General features: G+C 42.3%; 1 protein-coding gene across 2 annotated transcripts; it reads right to left on the minus strand.

Annotated features, from left to right (window-relative positions):
• On the minus strand, positions 1 to 15,096 carry ANKLE2 (ankyrin repeat and LEM domain containing 2). 2 transcript variants are annotated; one of them, XM_057369074.1, is made up of 13 exons: positions 15,043 to 15,096; positions 10,862 to 11,293; positions 10,470 to 10,661; positions 9,486 to 9,679; positions 8,448 to 8,636; positions 8,035 to 8,157; positions 7,619 to 7,685; positions 6,785 to 6,966; positions 5,344 to 5,450; positions 4,313 to 4,506; positions 3,032 to 3,710; positions 2,760 to 2,891; positions 1 to 2,022 (listed from the first exon to the last, which is right to left on the minus strand). In XM_057369074.1, exons 2-13 carry the CDS (start codon positions 11,280 to 11,282, stop codon positions 1,803 to 1,805), a joined length of 2,700 nt encoding a protein of 899 aa, XP_057225057.1. In that variant the 5' UTR covers positions 11,283 to 11,293; positions 15,043 to 15,096; the 3' UTR covers positions 1 to 1,802. The 2 variants fall into 2 exon arrangements, with proteins under 2 accessions (XP_057225057.1, XP_057225056.1); XM_057369073.1 differs by lacking the exon at positions 15,043 to 15,096 and adding an exon at positions 14,719 to 14,998.
• Positions 15,097 to 15,483: the final 387 nt, after the last annotated feature.

A 15,483-nucleotide genomic window follows, 5' to 3' on the forward strand; every position in this document is an offset into this window, starting at 1 on the left:
AAAGCTCCTTATGAAAAAGTCAGTTAATATACTTGGTAACAGCAGGTTATGTTTGTGATTYTGTTTTTTTTAAAGGTGTTTCCTAAAGTATGACATTCTCCAAGCCCCTGATGCTTGTCTGAAAAATGACTGAATGAGAGGTGTTTAAGTAACTCTTTCTAACGTCCACCTCCATCGAACTAGGCTTAATTTAAACAACAGCGAAGTAAGTTTTTTTTTCTTTTTTTTTAAGAATAATTTCTAAAAGAGGAGTCTCTCCCCCAGTGGAGAGCTATCGCACCAAATAATCCCAACTTAGAGACATTAAAAGACATCCTGTTCAGAAAGCCCAGAGAAAAATTGTATTTTATCTGCCCCATARTAAGTGGATGCCACTTTTTTTTTWAAACTTCTAAAAGAACAAAAATTTAATTTAAAAAATATATTACAAAAGGCACTACTGAGCTTGCRAAAGCATTAAGTGCAGTGTTTTAGGTTTGTACCAATTACGAACCTATGAGGGTGCACAGTTTGTGTAGGAACAGTCACTGCCGTGTGAGCAGCCGGGAATGGCCCTGGGAGTGCTGGGATGTGTGGGGAGGCTGGGCCAGCCCCTCCTGCCTCCCACGATAGGTCTTCTATTTTTTTAAACATCRAGAGCTCTCTTTCTGGAAGCCTTTCATGCAACATTACAACCATTCGGCTTGATAAGGAAAACTGGAGTTTTGAAAAGCTTTCTTACCTCAGCATCTCACTGTCAAAACAAGTCATTCTTGCAGAAGGCTGAAGAATAAAATTACTGACTGCTGTAACAAAAACTCATTACCATGTCAACACTAGAGACACAGTAAAAGCTCAGATTTCATAAAATATTTCTAGTCCTTAATCTTCTCTGTTTACAGTTGGGAAATAGCCACCTCCTGGGCCACTGGCTATCATGCTAATATATTACAGACTAGACCATTAAGGTAAGGGATCKTGCTGGTAAATTTGCTGAGATTATTGCTGATGTGCTTTTGTGTAATAACTTTTAAAATCTGCAAGTGTTAACAGCTTCTCTGGGGAAAAAAAACCCAGCTACTTTTTAAGTTTTTTTTTCTTAAATGTTCACACTACCACTTAAAGGAATCCCAGTAGTTTCTCTAGTGCCCCATTTCTAAAGCACTCAGTAGATCAGGGTAACAGCCTCAGAACAAGCAGACTCGAGGGTCTCTGTGCAATTCTGTGCACACACACACGGACAGACAGGTCAGGTGAGGGTGGGTGTGGATATCAACTGCCCAGCCCTGCCGGCTCTGAAAACCCTCTGCTTATGCACTGCGTTTCACATCCCTGCTCCACACTGCAAAGCTGTCCTTGCATTCCCAGCTTTTCATTCTGAGCATTCCCCTTGCAAGCAGGAGAACGTTTCACTTCTGCCATCGACTTCCTCTCTGCCATTCTGTTTGCTGATGATGCATTTCCTCGACTATCCAAGGTAAAGAAAGGCAGTTGAGGGCTGTGTGTTCATTACAATAAGGGTAAGTAGTGACAGCAAATACCACCATTGCTAAGTGACAGTTCAGCTCACCGTGCTACTGGCAACAAGGGTTAAATCAGAGCTGCTGGACAACTGCACTGTCATGAACTTCTTGCATATCACCAGTAACAATCTACCTCGTATGTGGCATTAAGACATATATTCAATTTTTTAAACATACAGTTGTCCTCAACTGAGGAAAAATAAATAGCCAAGTACAAACCTCATGTCACTTTAGTAACATTGTAGTTTTTCCTCCACTCTTACATTGAAAACCGACCTGAAGTCCCGGGCTGATGCTGTTTTAGTGGGCAGGAGGCTCTGTGAAGTAGCGCAGGACAAAGGCTGGGCTGYAGCGCCCAGGGCTCCCCGGCTCTGCAGGGAACGAGGCGCTGCTGCCGTGTTTTCCTGGACTTCCTGGTATGGGACTGCTCCTTCCTGAATGAGGATACACTGAAGTGTTTGGAAGGCCAGCAGCCATGGTTTGGGACCGGAATCTTGCCTTCAGTGCTGGRCTTGGCCAACTGAAAGAAACCAGAAGTCATTGTGCGCTTTGAAAAGAAAACTGCAATAATGAGAGCAGCACTTTGACTCAGAATCACTTTAGATCTCAGAACTAAAGCACCAGTTGAGAAAAATCCTATCTGGTAAAAGACAGATCTGGAAGAAGAGAAGGAACAGGAAGACTAGGAAATATTCTATACAGACATGTTCCCTCAATAAGACATCACTTCTTAAAAAATGGCCATGAAGACACACCCCATCCTCACATGAACAATTCCTTTGGTCAGGRGTAATAAAGGATAAAAATAAAAAGATGCCTAAAGATATTAAATTCACCTTTAACATCCCTCTGCACAACCCAAGGACCACAAGGCAACACAACATTCCTGCAGTACATCCAAAATAGGGATGAATTACAAACCAACAGCACAACTTTCACTGAGTCAAATGAAGGATCCAAGTACCAAATCAGCAAAGTGAGACATTGCCAAGAGKAAAATACTCATGTCTGATTTGCCTGCAGAGACATGCTCAAGTTACTTGGAAAGGCAGTGGAATGCAAGGAACGTGACTGCAGCACCAGGAAACTCTTTATCAACATACCAGCCCAAAAGGCTTGGTGATCAACTTCAGAAAACAATTAATACTGCTCAATATCCACAACATGGTTTTGTGGGCAACAAGGCCTGAAATTCTGCTTTTCAAGCTGAGCTGCTAAAGAATTGGTTCAACTCCCATATTGAGTTTGCAGCAATACCTCTGCCTGTCAGATGAGGAGTAGGACTGCACCGCGTGTTTCCATCTGTAAATCATCGGGTATTTCTGGGGATCAATCTCTGCTCCTCCTATTGCTGCTAAGACATCACCATCCAGCTTGGAGGGCTGCTCCCTAGAATGGAAACAGAACTAGATGAAAAGAGAACCATGTATTTGTTCAAGCAATAAAACACATCAATTCCAAATCACTTAGTTTTTATATAACCAAAGAGATTGCCTGTTCAAGTAAGAGTTAAAAAAGACAATTCTTACCCAAGCAGGAATAACTTTAAATTGTCATTTGTGGGTGAAGTCTTCAAAAGAAACTTCTGGGAAGAAAGCTCTTGACGTTGTTGTGTCTCCTTAGTCTGAACTGCAGATTCCCTGGACATTCTTTCCTTTTCTAATGACATTTTGTGGTCTGTCCTTAACTTGGTCTCTCCAGGTTTTCCTGTAACATTCGGCTCAGAAGAACTGGTCAGTGATGCTGCATAGCAGGCGTTGTCCAGAATTCCCTCATTCTCAGTTCCAGTGATTTTATGAGATACTCCTGCAATATCTTGCTCTTGGAATGACAGGTTTTCAAATTCTGACATTAAATTGGAAACGGGTGACATGAGGCATTCTGCCCCATCACGCAGCTGCTTCCTGTCACTGATAATCCTCTCACTGGACACGGGACTGCAAAACCCATTTTTGCTGGAAGCAGCTGCCTTGTCGTAGTGCCGAGGGGGAGCTGAGGTCTCAATGATGTCTCCTGCACACTCCATGGACAGGATGTCACACTCAGCATCTCCAATGGCATCAATGCTGGGCTCCTTGGACACAAGGGAGGGGCTGATATTTCGTGCTGCATTTTGTCTGTTTTTAATTTCTTCTAAGCTCATGTCATCATCATCCTCATCCAAAAATGCTCCAACAGAAATGGAATTGCAGGACTTTCTACTTTTGCCTGTAAACAAGAGCAACACATAAAAAGACTTTAAACAGAATGTCAAGTAAATAAACTAGGAACAAAAAAGCAATCTTTATCCTTATTTCCCTTCCTGAAGACCTCTCTGATTTATGTAACAGCATGAATTAACCCGACTAAAGCTACAAATGCAAACTGCACACATGGCAAGCAGTGGTCTAAGGTCTAAAAGCTTTCCTGGGTTTTGCTTCTTTTGTCTTTCACCTCACAGTTGTAAAAAATTATTTTATTTTTAGAAAGTTATTTATTCCATATCTGTGGATTACAACATTCTGTACTTCAAGATGAATTCCCAAATGATCTGAGTGAAAACATACATGAAGATAGAGGTTTTCTTATAGGGATTTCATTTGGGGGTTACACTCAAATAAAGGAAATCACATGTAAAACAAAGATTGCACTTCTCCTACACTCACAGTGTTGTTGTCAATTTTTTTGATACTGTAATCAGACGTTTTGGAAAGCAGATGAGTAACAGCAAACACAATAGGTGAATACTGCTTCCCCTGGGCACCAAGCTTTTTCTCTCCCTCTTCTCCCCAGGTAGAGCCCATTGTTTGCAGCATTTGCCCTTTTCTTACCAGAGGGATGTGGAGTTTTATATCTATTGCAGGTTTCATTTTCCCCTGTTTCTGGCTGAGCCTTTTCGCTCATTTCACGATGATTCAGGTACTCTTCTAATTTTCGCAGCCCCTCCTGGGAAGACAGATCAACAAAACAGCCCAGAAATTCCCAGTATTCAACCCATGGGAACCCCAGCTCATGAGCTAACTCCCTGCAATAAATAAAATAAAACGAATCATTTGTGAAGACATAAATATTAGTTTGACAATAACTTTTCTGRTCACATTTTAGCAGCTATGAACAGGAGCACAAACGTGCAACCAGGCAACACAATCCCACAACAATCAACAGTCTGCAAAAGCACAGACACAGCAATCAAACMATCTCATTTGTTCTAGAGCATTTTTCACGTTTTATCTACTATTTTTACAGTTAGAAGCACAAACATTGCTATCTTTAAGCTGATTGTATCTAGACATCAGCTAGAGATGAATCCCCACTGACACTGCATTCAACAGCTTTTTCTATGTGGGAATGGAGAGGTAGGAGGAAGTGAGGGATTATTTTAAAGAATGAAATGCAGTCAGCTTTTAACAAAGTACTTTTTCCACATGTTGCTGATAGAAGGTATTTTAACTGTGAGGACACACCACACACACAGAGCTTTCATAAAGCAGCACATTTGCATTAGCATCTTTTCATTCTGCTCCCTTTTAACAATCCCTCACTCTCACAGAACAGTCTATGCATAATGTTAGATCTGACAAATGAGGCATGTAAATGTCTCTGAAATGCATTCCATACATACCACCAATAATAAAGCTAAAATATCTTTATTGCCAAGGCTAAGAAAGCCAGGCCTCATATTTTAGCTGTCTTGTTTACAGAAAAATAAAGTAAAAATCCAACTGCAAAATACTTCATTAAATGTTTYTGCAGTAGCTTTTCTCCCAAGATATTGTTCATTAGGTAATAATGGTACTCCATGCACAGTCTTTTGCCTTTAATTGCTTTATTATTAATTTTTTATTGTCAATCCTTTAGATACCTTCCAACTCTTTCAACACCTCTCTCCAGATCAGATTTCCTGACATTGTGAAAGAAGCCAGCTCTCTCTCGAGGTGGAGTCTTCCAAAGCCTGCGAAATTCTTCAGCCTTTAAAAAACAGAAATAWATTCAAAACCTATCCCCCACAGTATGAACTAACTCAGTGCTGGCTCCATGTCTACCTGCAGGTCTAGAAGTTGTTTCACTGTTTGCTGCCCACAGCTGCTGCTCAACTGCAGCTCTGAGGAGCTCACACTGGATCTAAAGTTACTCCTTTCACTACTGGTGATTATTTTAATCTCTTAACTGCTCATGAAAGAAAAGGGCCACAATGTACAACCAACTGAAAATCAACTGCACAGATACCACATCTGCCTGGGTACAATTTGTGTGCAGCAGGAAACAGAAGTGTCTTGTGATTTTGCCATGTCATTTTATTTAATTACAAATGCTTCCTGGGCAYTGTTTTCTAGGATGCAAAGTGTATTTTTATATGCACAGACTTGCTACAATTATTAGAATAAATTCTTGCTGTCTATTTTGAAYTTGGAATGTCTCAAGGGAATTTTTTTTGCAAAATCCCACACTTCCTGACTTTATATGACAAAGATCAAGACGATGACTAAGAATTACATTCAGCCATTAAAAATACCAGTCAGCAATCAAAATTATGAACTCTTTACATCCTAGATAATATTTGTCAGAGTATAAATGATATCTAAATTTCTGTCAGTAAAACAGCAAATTTATCAAGAGCATTTAGAAGAAAAAGCATTAAGCATTTTGGTAAAACTCAGTCTTGAAGAATTCGAGCATTAGATGACACCAAGTCCTCCACTGTATTTATTCACTGTTTCTAAAGCTGCTGTACTTGCAGCAATTCATATTAAACAAATGAGTCAAATACACACTTGTAAGTTTAGAATATATKTAAGAGGTATCTAAGTATTCCTTCTGGAAATAAGAGATTTTGCTTTTCTACTATATAATCAATACATTTCCAAACCATCTCAACACCTACTACTTGGTTGTCACTTTTTCCATCTAGAGAAATATATTAATGTTAATTCAACAAGCAGAGGTTAAATTGTTTCTAAAGTCCAGTGGCAATTTCTAGAAATGAGATAAAGACATAGTTAATATTTTTTAAATTGATTTATAGCTGCATTGAAAGGCTTGGCTTCWGGTAAGAACAAATTCTGAGAGGATGAAGAAGGCAATTTTTGACTGAACTTCCATTCTTATTTACACCACATTTCTGTTTTCAGCAATAAAAAATATTTACAGGTTTCTGTGCTTCTCCATGGAGGAAGCTCCATCTCCTCAGCAGAGAGAGAGCAACAATCTATACTAGGAGCAAGCTACACCACAAGGAATCCTGTGACGATCTTCTTAATTCATAAAAAGGAGAATACTAGAGTCACATGAAATTGTCTCCTTACCTTAGAGGGGCTCATGGGGCCTGCAAAAGCTCTGATGGACAGCACTGGGTCTTTGGGGCTGCCGGGGTATTTAGACCAAGCTCTTTGGGGGCCCTCGTCCGTCTGATCAGGTGACCACGGCGCCCCAATGACTGGAGCTGAGGAATTGTCTTCTGCTCTCAGGAGTGGGACATAATAGCGACCTAAAATAAAGAACACAAAGCTTTTTCACGATGTTTATGTTACACCAGCCTGCTGCTTCTTCCTGGAGTATCACTGCACTTGTACATGGAACCATCTGACTTTATCTCACTGGTCAATCTACTTGTAACTCAAACTCACTGCTTCAGTGTTTGTTACCTGATTACAGATCACATTTTAGTGCAAGCTCCCTTTTCCTTCAAACACAAAAACACCTCAATGATACACAGAGCACTTCCTTCGTGGTCTTTAGGCATTTGCAAAGTAGATTTGTTAAACACACACACGATGGAACAGAGACAATTCTGTGTCAAGGAAATTAGAGGACTCTCCAGCATGACAGATACATCTCTTGCCTTGTAAAGGGTTTTTGTTTCTTTTAGTTTAAACCCTCTGTTCCAGGCTTGCTGAAACAGGGCCTTGCCTGTGTTACACAGCCATGAGGGCAACCTCGTGATCCACACATTAAGAGTTCTGACTGTAATTTAAAAGACAAAAGTTTTCTGTCCCARCTCAGTTTTAGAGTTTCCCTCTGGTTTTCACAGCACTGCATAGCAGTGTCATTTATGAACTGAAATGCTACAGAAAGTAAACAGAAGACAGCAAAGAGCCCAAAATACATGTCTGATACAGTACAAAACTCTGCATACAGACCTTTCAAGTACTCCCTCAGTTTTTCTTTCAGTTCTGCAGACTTGTTCTTGCTTCTTTCACAAACTACCTGTTAATACAATTCGAGCATYAGTACAGCACAAGAACCTCATTTTCAAATCAACTGCAGTGAGTGTTCTTCCAGAACAATCACATTGTTGGCCCCTACCTATATCACCCAGTATTTTCAATTCAGAGCAGACCAAAGCACTGAAATACATCCAACTCCATAAATTCTGAAACTTTTCCAGACACAATCAACATGAAATATTTTTAATGTTATACAAAATTTACTATTTAATCATTACACTAGTACCTTACTACAAGCCTTCTAYCTATGGTAGTCAGCAATGTCTGAATATGAAAAATACGGATCAGGGTAACATTTTTGGGTTTGCTGTGGATACGGAGAGACTTACATCTGCTGGAGTTTGATCATATTTGTTTCTTGGATTTTTTACAATGGCTGGGTGTGAGGTAAGCACGTTAACAACATCCAAATTCCCAAACTTGCAGGCAAAATGCAATGGAGTATCAAACCACTGCAGTGAAAAAAAGGGAAAAATTCACATGCACTTAAAAAGATGATAAAGTCAATACCACACATTTAATTCTGAGACTGAGGAAAGTAAATACATGCCACAASTAATTATCCCAGCTCTTAACAATTTTTTTCCCACCATAGTGCAGAATAATGATTACCAAAACCCACAGAACTTATGAACAGCTCCCACACTGTTCTCTTTCCATCTCCTTTACACACCCTTAACCTTCCAGCTATAATAATAATAACAACAATAATTAAAAAAACAGGTAACCCCCCAAATCTCACCCCTTTATCTGGTGTGTTCAGGTAAAGGTCAACAATATATTGGATGCGTTTCTTCAACATGACATCGTTATCATCAGGGTACATCAGCCGCATGAATTCCGGATTTTCCAGAGTGTCCAGCAATAACTGGCAGATAGCAGGCTGATTCTCCTTGGCAGCAACATGCATGACATTGTACCTACACCCTTCCTGGAAAAAAAACCACCAACATTAGAATGACCTCCAATGTAAACAGCTCTCTTACACCCATACATGTAACTGATTTGACTGTGAAAATACAAAGGTTCACACACTGAGTGTTATACTAATATTTTTGTAAAGGCTTATCTTTACACCCACATTATCTTTATAATTAATAAAATTATTCTTATACTCGGCTATAGTCTTTATTTAGGGAAAGAATGTGGCAAAGAAAGTATGTTAAGATATCACACAATAAAGGGAGGTAGGAAGTTCAGTTTATAAAAAGAGCAGGAAAATGGGGACAGATACAAAAAATTCAGCTGTGCTTTGCTGTATAACATAAAAAATTTCAACAACTTCATAAAGCTGGTCTGATACAGGCTGAAGTAAGATTGTCATTGTCTGTTAAATGGCACCTTATACATGGTTTTGAAATTTAAGAGGGGTGCTTAGGTAAGCAATGCTGTAGGAACACCTAATTACAGCCTTGGCCCTACCCTGGTCCTTAAAATTAGTCTGTTTTAAAGTAGATTGCAATTATCTGGAGAAGACCAAAGAATAAGAGGACAAGACTATTCTTGCACTACTGAATAAAACAGTTCTTTTCCTGAAGAACTGCACAGTCAGTTGCTTTAGCTCTGCTGGAGTAAAGGGAACTCTCAGGGTGACTTACAGAGAACTGCCCCAGCAGTACTCAATAAACACTGAGAAACCCTGCACTGGGTGGAACAAGGTGTCTGGGGTGTCTTGAAGGAGGAGCAGGAAACATTATTCCTTCCACTTCTGCTTTCAGGCCCCAAAAGCTACATTACTAAACCAGAACTCAGATTTTCCTGTTTTGTTGCTGTTTTTTACCTGTACAATTGTTGGGTTGTCTCCTGACCCGATCAGATAACGAGGGTTACTCCAAATAAGGTCTGAAAACGTGGCTGTGTCTCCTTTCTCCACAACGTTCCGAAGCTTAGCTGTGAGATCTTGAGTCCGTGGACTTTTGTAGCTGTTGGCTCTTTCCTTACTTGCAGTCTCRCCCTCAGGGGAGCACAAGCCATCTATGGAACACAAACCACTCGTTTCTAGATACATTCTTTCCAGTAATCATCATTTGYATACCCAGGTCATGAAAACCCTGCGTTTAATCCAAATCACGTATTAATTTCGCACCTTTAATATACAGAAGTAAGGAAACTGAACTCAATAACAAGACATTTAAATACACTGGTAGTTAGTAATAGGGAGGGAGAGGAAAATGATTAATCATCTTGTAAAACTGTTTCAGACTTCAAAAGGGACTGGTAAACTTTGTCATTACCAGTCTGCTCCCATTCAAACTTAAAAGCAAAATTCAGCAAGAAACAACAACTTTTTGAATATTAAAATTGCTTCTGCAGTTCTGTGACTCCTGAATCCCTTTAATCTGTCCCTGGGGACACTRTGAAATATGATCAGTGCTTACCATTTTATTTCTGAACTTACAAATTTACTTAACAATTAAGTACAGTTTTAATATATTGTGCAATTTTATCAGCATCTTACTAAACCTGAAAATCCTGAAGTCTATGAGTAAAAGCAAATCCTAACAAATATGACCATGGACTACTAAGCAAGGTACCTATGCAGACCATTACCTACATTTTAGCTTTAGAAGAGCAGTAATGTTTTTTTACATTTTAAACATTTCTATACTTAAAAGATCCTTTAAACTTCAGTTTATTCAATGCTTCACTCTTTGAATTTTTTTCTGTTATCAGCATATTGGAAAGGCAGTTGTTGCTTCTTCTCTCACAAAAAAATACACACTTCTATTGCATCTACTGTACAGAGATGAAGTCCCCCACTTACCTCTGTTAAAAGATCCCATTTTCAGTGGAGACAAACATAAAGAGGACTTGCCTGGAGACGGGAAATAATCACAGATTCCTTTAGCAAATTTCTCAGCATCCTCTCTGTTTGTAAAAGCTTTAAAACGGGAACCCTTAATCATCTTAACAGCTTGGAGAGCTTCCTTCCTGTCTTCATAAACATGTATTCTCTCTGCAATGAAGAACCATCAAAGTTAGGTTATTTCAATAACCTCAGATATCAATTGTAAACAGATTACAAAAATTACAAAGAAACACTTCAAGCAATGCTCACTATACTAATGCAGTGTTGTTCATATCTACATGAAAGAGGTCTAGTCACACATGGCTGTAAAGTGCCTATCATTGGAAATAAGGGAAGAGAATACTTACCATTCCTTGCCAGTATGTCGTCATAAACTGGGCAAACACCATAGAAGAGTGGAGGATCTCTGGATGGTGTTTGGGCAGGGATTTGTGAATCAGCACCACAGACTGAAGCTGAACAGTTCATGTGTGTCACAGCATCTTCTTCTGGAGGGTTCACACCCAYGCAGTACCCAAAGTCTGTCTCCTCAGAAGCGCTTCCGTGGCCGTTGAGACTCACGGGGCCATTCCCAGCAGCCTCCTCTGACAGAGCAGACCCTTCCTCCTCCAATGCTCCTTGCTGCTCCAACAGTGCCTGAGCCAACTTTTTTTCAAAAATAAACCTCGTAGTTGCAGTAATGGGCCCACATTTCAGTCCTGCTCTCACAATCTCTTCTCTAAGCTCATCATGGCTGAGCTTCTTCAACCGGGATAATATTGTATCCATTGTTATTTCACCTACAGGAAAGGCAAACGAGAAGAGGAGAGAAACTGTAAAAACCACAACTTTTCTTCTGCTCTTTAAATAGTGTATTGAAGCCAAAGAAAAATGTGCCTCTTAACAATTTCTTATGATTCTGAAAAGATTATTGCAGTGCAGAGAAGACAAAATACTTCTCAATTCAATGCGTTAAGCACTACTATCACATTTTTAAGCTACCAGAGCTATATCAAGTTTATTTCTTCCTCTCTTAACTGTTTAAAAAGAGTATTTACAGCTTGCATTTTATTCTTGTTCATCCTTTTCCAATTTCTTCTGGAGTGAAAATTCAATCCAGAGCATTTATTCATCARAATCTATGACAGGCTGAGAAATACTTGATTCCTGACAAGAACGGCACAGTCTGTATGTACAATGCAATACAAGGACACAGGCACCAGTCAGCCCAAGAAAAGGGGCTGCACCTACAGCTAAAGGCACAGAACTATTTCGAGYATTTCCTCAGGACTTTCTGGCTGGCAGAAGTCTAAGGAATAAGCACAACACAGCAACCAGAATAGKCTTTCTGTGGCCGTGATGCAAGGCTGGAACTATGTACACAACATGGTGGTTCCCAGGCCTGTTTTGAGAGCAAACAGCCAGAAGACAAAAACAACTGATCTTTTCAGATCTCCCTCTYCAACAGCAAGCAGGAGCTGGAAGAATTTCTCCATTTCCAAAGGAAAATCCTTCTCTCTGCTACAATACAAGCTCCCCAGCTCACATCCCTCCATGTAATCCACACTGACAGCCCCCATGCTGAGAAGATACTAAAACTAATCTGATGCAAATTCCTTGCTGTGAAAAATGCAACTGAAAAGTACAGGATTTGGGCAGCTCAAGAACATAAGAAGGTTGCAAGTTATTTCATCAGGTACTGCAACATGTACCTCCACAGAGGCTGTGACTCTCCTCTGCACCTTGCTCAGGAAGGGAAGCTGCAGACAGAATGATTCAGCTGTGCTATTCCCTCAGCTTGCCTTCACTCCTSCCTTTCCCTGCCCCTTCCTCCACAGCTGAGCCATTGCACAGCTTGTACTGCTTTGGACAGGGACGTACAGCAGTTTTAGTACTTAATTTTCAATTTCAGGTTTCATCCTCAGTTAATGGAACTTAAGGCTACCTTTCAGATATTAAAAAACCAAAATGCGCGCAATAAGTTTTTGTGACCTTCTGCAACACTGAATATAGCAAGTAAAATTTTCACTGGAATCTGACTCAGAACAGACACATTCCTAGTATTAGGAAATACTATGAAAATGTACATAATGCCAAACTTAAATAGTAGTCTTTCAATTACAGGTTGACAGTCACGTGAGTCTGAGGATTGTTTCCTTGGAGGGACATTTCCTTTGAGAGCTGCTTCTCTTTTGTGAATGTCTTATTTTGAAAGTCTGTGGTTACAGAAAATACCTCAGTCCCCAAACATTTCACAAGTATTAACTAGAACCTCGCTGAAACAATGGGAAATGAGAGTATTTCCAAGTAAAAAACGTCACCAAACAGCAGCAGAGCCACAGCTGCTGCCACTGAGCCACTTCCCCAAAGTATTGTAGTTCCCTTGTGATTCCTGAGCCTCCAGGCAACCTCATTGTTTCGATTATCTGACTTGCCCACAAGATTACAAAAAGAGATGTGAAAGATCATCTCACTTGTTTTCAATTCTTACTTCTCTATTTTTTTTAATTAATTTAGTGTCATTATGTTTTAATCAAGGGATGTGTCCCTAAGGTCAATCAGAATATCCAAACTTGCTAYTCTAAGGATTTTCCTTTTGACACTGCATAACTGAAAAATCACAAGAAAGATGAAAATGCAGGGGTGAGAAACTTAATTACAAAACCAGCTCAATAAAAACATTTTAGAGGGTCAACAAAAGTCCTTAAAGAATTAACCAGGAAATGCTCCTATTTTTAGGGTTCAGAACTAGCACAATCATTCTGCAGAAGAGCAGACCTGTACATATATATAATTCATGTGCTGAGAGTAGACAGGAACACACAAAAATCCTTCTTGGCCTGTGCTTAAGCAAAAAAAATGCCATGAAGAAGTGATTTCTCTGCTTTCTTGTTTTGACAGAAGCTGCCACCTAAAACTTAGTGCTCAAAATTTTTTAATCTATTTTAAAAAAGAAGTTATTTGAGTGCTTATTACARCTCTGGCACAACTAGATCAAAATGAGATGGCAAAGCAGACCAACAGTGAACAATCAGGTTTAAGATCTGCTATCAGAATGATGAGTTTTCTACAATGAATTTGGTGTGGGAACWGGGAAAACACTGGTGGAATGACAACACAGAACTATCACAGAATTTGTTTGTGTTTTGACAGTAAGATTTCTGCTAATTTAGATAAACATTATTGGTTTTTAATTTCATCACCTATTTTATCTGTCCAAAACAGAAAGTGTTACTTGCAAACCTGAGAAAAAGCAACTGCCTGTTCTGAGGCAATTCTTCACATTTTAAATGCAGGTGCAAAAGAGGATTATTTGAACCTTAAAAAGCATTATATAACGACAAATGATCCAGAGCACAGCCAGCGCTGATACTGTTACCTCTTTAGTTCAGCATGTAAGGCCTTGCAAGTTACCTACGCAAATATGAGTAACTGCTTTAGCAACAACCACGTTTGAGRGTTCTTCCAAATCAATCAACACCTGGAAGAATGGGCAAGAATTGTATTTTCCCTTGTCTAACTGGATCAGTACGAAACAGCAGAATCTGCTTCCAAAAAAAATCTAGAGTAAACCCATGACAGAATGAACGACTGACTTTTAAGGATCAGAGTATTCTATTACTCCATTACTCTCATTAAATCCTTCAATAAACGAGTAACGCCAGAAAACTGGGGGTTTTGTTTTGTTTTCTCTTTCGAGGCAGGAATGGAGAGTCACATCCTGTATTCGGCTGATAGGATTTGCACACGTTAGAGCAACCGTGGCTTCGCACTGGGGTGATTTGCCTGTACCGCCTGTGGCCAGATGAGCCACCAGTTATGAGCTACGTGGCTGAAAGGGAACTGCAAAACAAACTTGAAATAAGCCACAGGGAAATAAGGGGAGCAAAAAGGGACAASTTCTCAGGAAGGAGAAACACAGCTACGTCTAGACCTGGACCGGGCAGGGATGCGAGGAGCAGGGACGCTCCTCCTGGAGCGGGCCCGGGGTGGGGCGGGCGGAGCCGACCCGAGGAGCGGGGCCCGGCGGTGACAAAGCGGGAAGGGGAACGGGGCGGCGGGGCCGGGCCCGGCGGGGCCCGCGGGCGGTCCCGGAGAAGCCCCGGGGCCGCGAGGCAGGCGGGAAGGGACGCGCGGCCTCCCCGGGCGGTGCCCGGTGCCCGCTGCCGGCCCTCCCGCGGGGCGAGGGGCAGCGCCACCCCCCGGCCTCCCCCGAGTCTCTCACCTGGGCGGCTCCCGCTGCAGCGCCGGCTCCCCGCGGCCAGCGGCGCCGGGCCGGAGCGGGGAGCCGGGCAGGCCGTAGGGGTCGCGGAGGAGATGGCGGCCGCTGTTGCCCTGCGGCCGCCCGGCCTCCTGTCCCGCAGCCGCAGCAGCCAGCCCACGGCGCCGATGACGGCGCAGGCGGCCAGGAGCTCCCAGCACGGCCACCGGCCCCAGCCGGCTCCCCATAGCGAGTCCCAGACCCCGGCGGCCCCGACCCACCACTCCATGCCCGGCCCGCGGCCCGCCCGCCGCACGCCGGCTGCGCCCGCGCCCTCAGGGACGGTACCTCCGCGGCCTCGCGGCTTCCGCCTCCTCCGCCCCGCGCCCGCCCCGCGCCCGCCCCCACAGACGCGGCGGCGGCTCCGCCCGGCGCTAACGGGGCTCCGCCGCCAGCACGGGCCTCACCGCTACCGCGGCTGTGCTCGGCGGTGGAAGGAGCGGGGCAAGCCGAGGGGAGCGCCGCGCCGCTGCTCCCCGGAAGATGCGGTGGAGCTCCGCGCATCGGCTGCGGGACGGGCGGGCGCTGAGGGCGCGGCCYAAGGCCGGGACGGGCGGGCAGGGTTTGAACTGCACCCGCCCGTCCTCCTGCGGCCASCRCRWYKTTTGCCAYCAGCCCTGRGGACCGGGARCACACGGGCACTTGGAGAGGCCTCKTCWGAAAGCTTCAGGCCGGKTAATAACCYCAAARTGCTGCATCAGTCTCGGATAAGCCATGAGAGATGGAAAA

This window comes from Malurus melanocephalus, unplaced genomic scaffold (genome assembly GCF_030028575.1).
Source record: "Malurus melanocephalus ecotype Western Australia unplaced genomic scaffold, MMel_1.1 scaffold_102, whole genome shotgun sequence".
Taxonomy (NCBI): Eukaryota; Metazoa; Chordata; class Aves; order Passeriformes; family Maluridae; genus Malurus; species Malurus melanocephalus.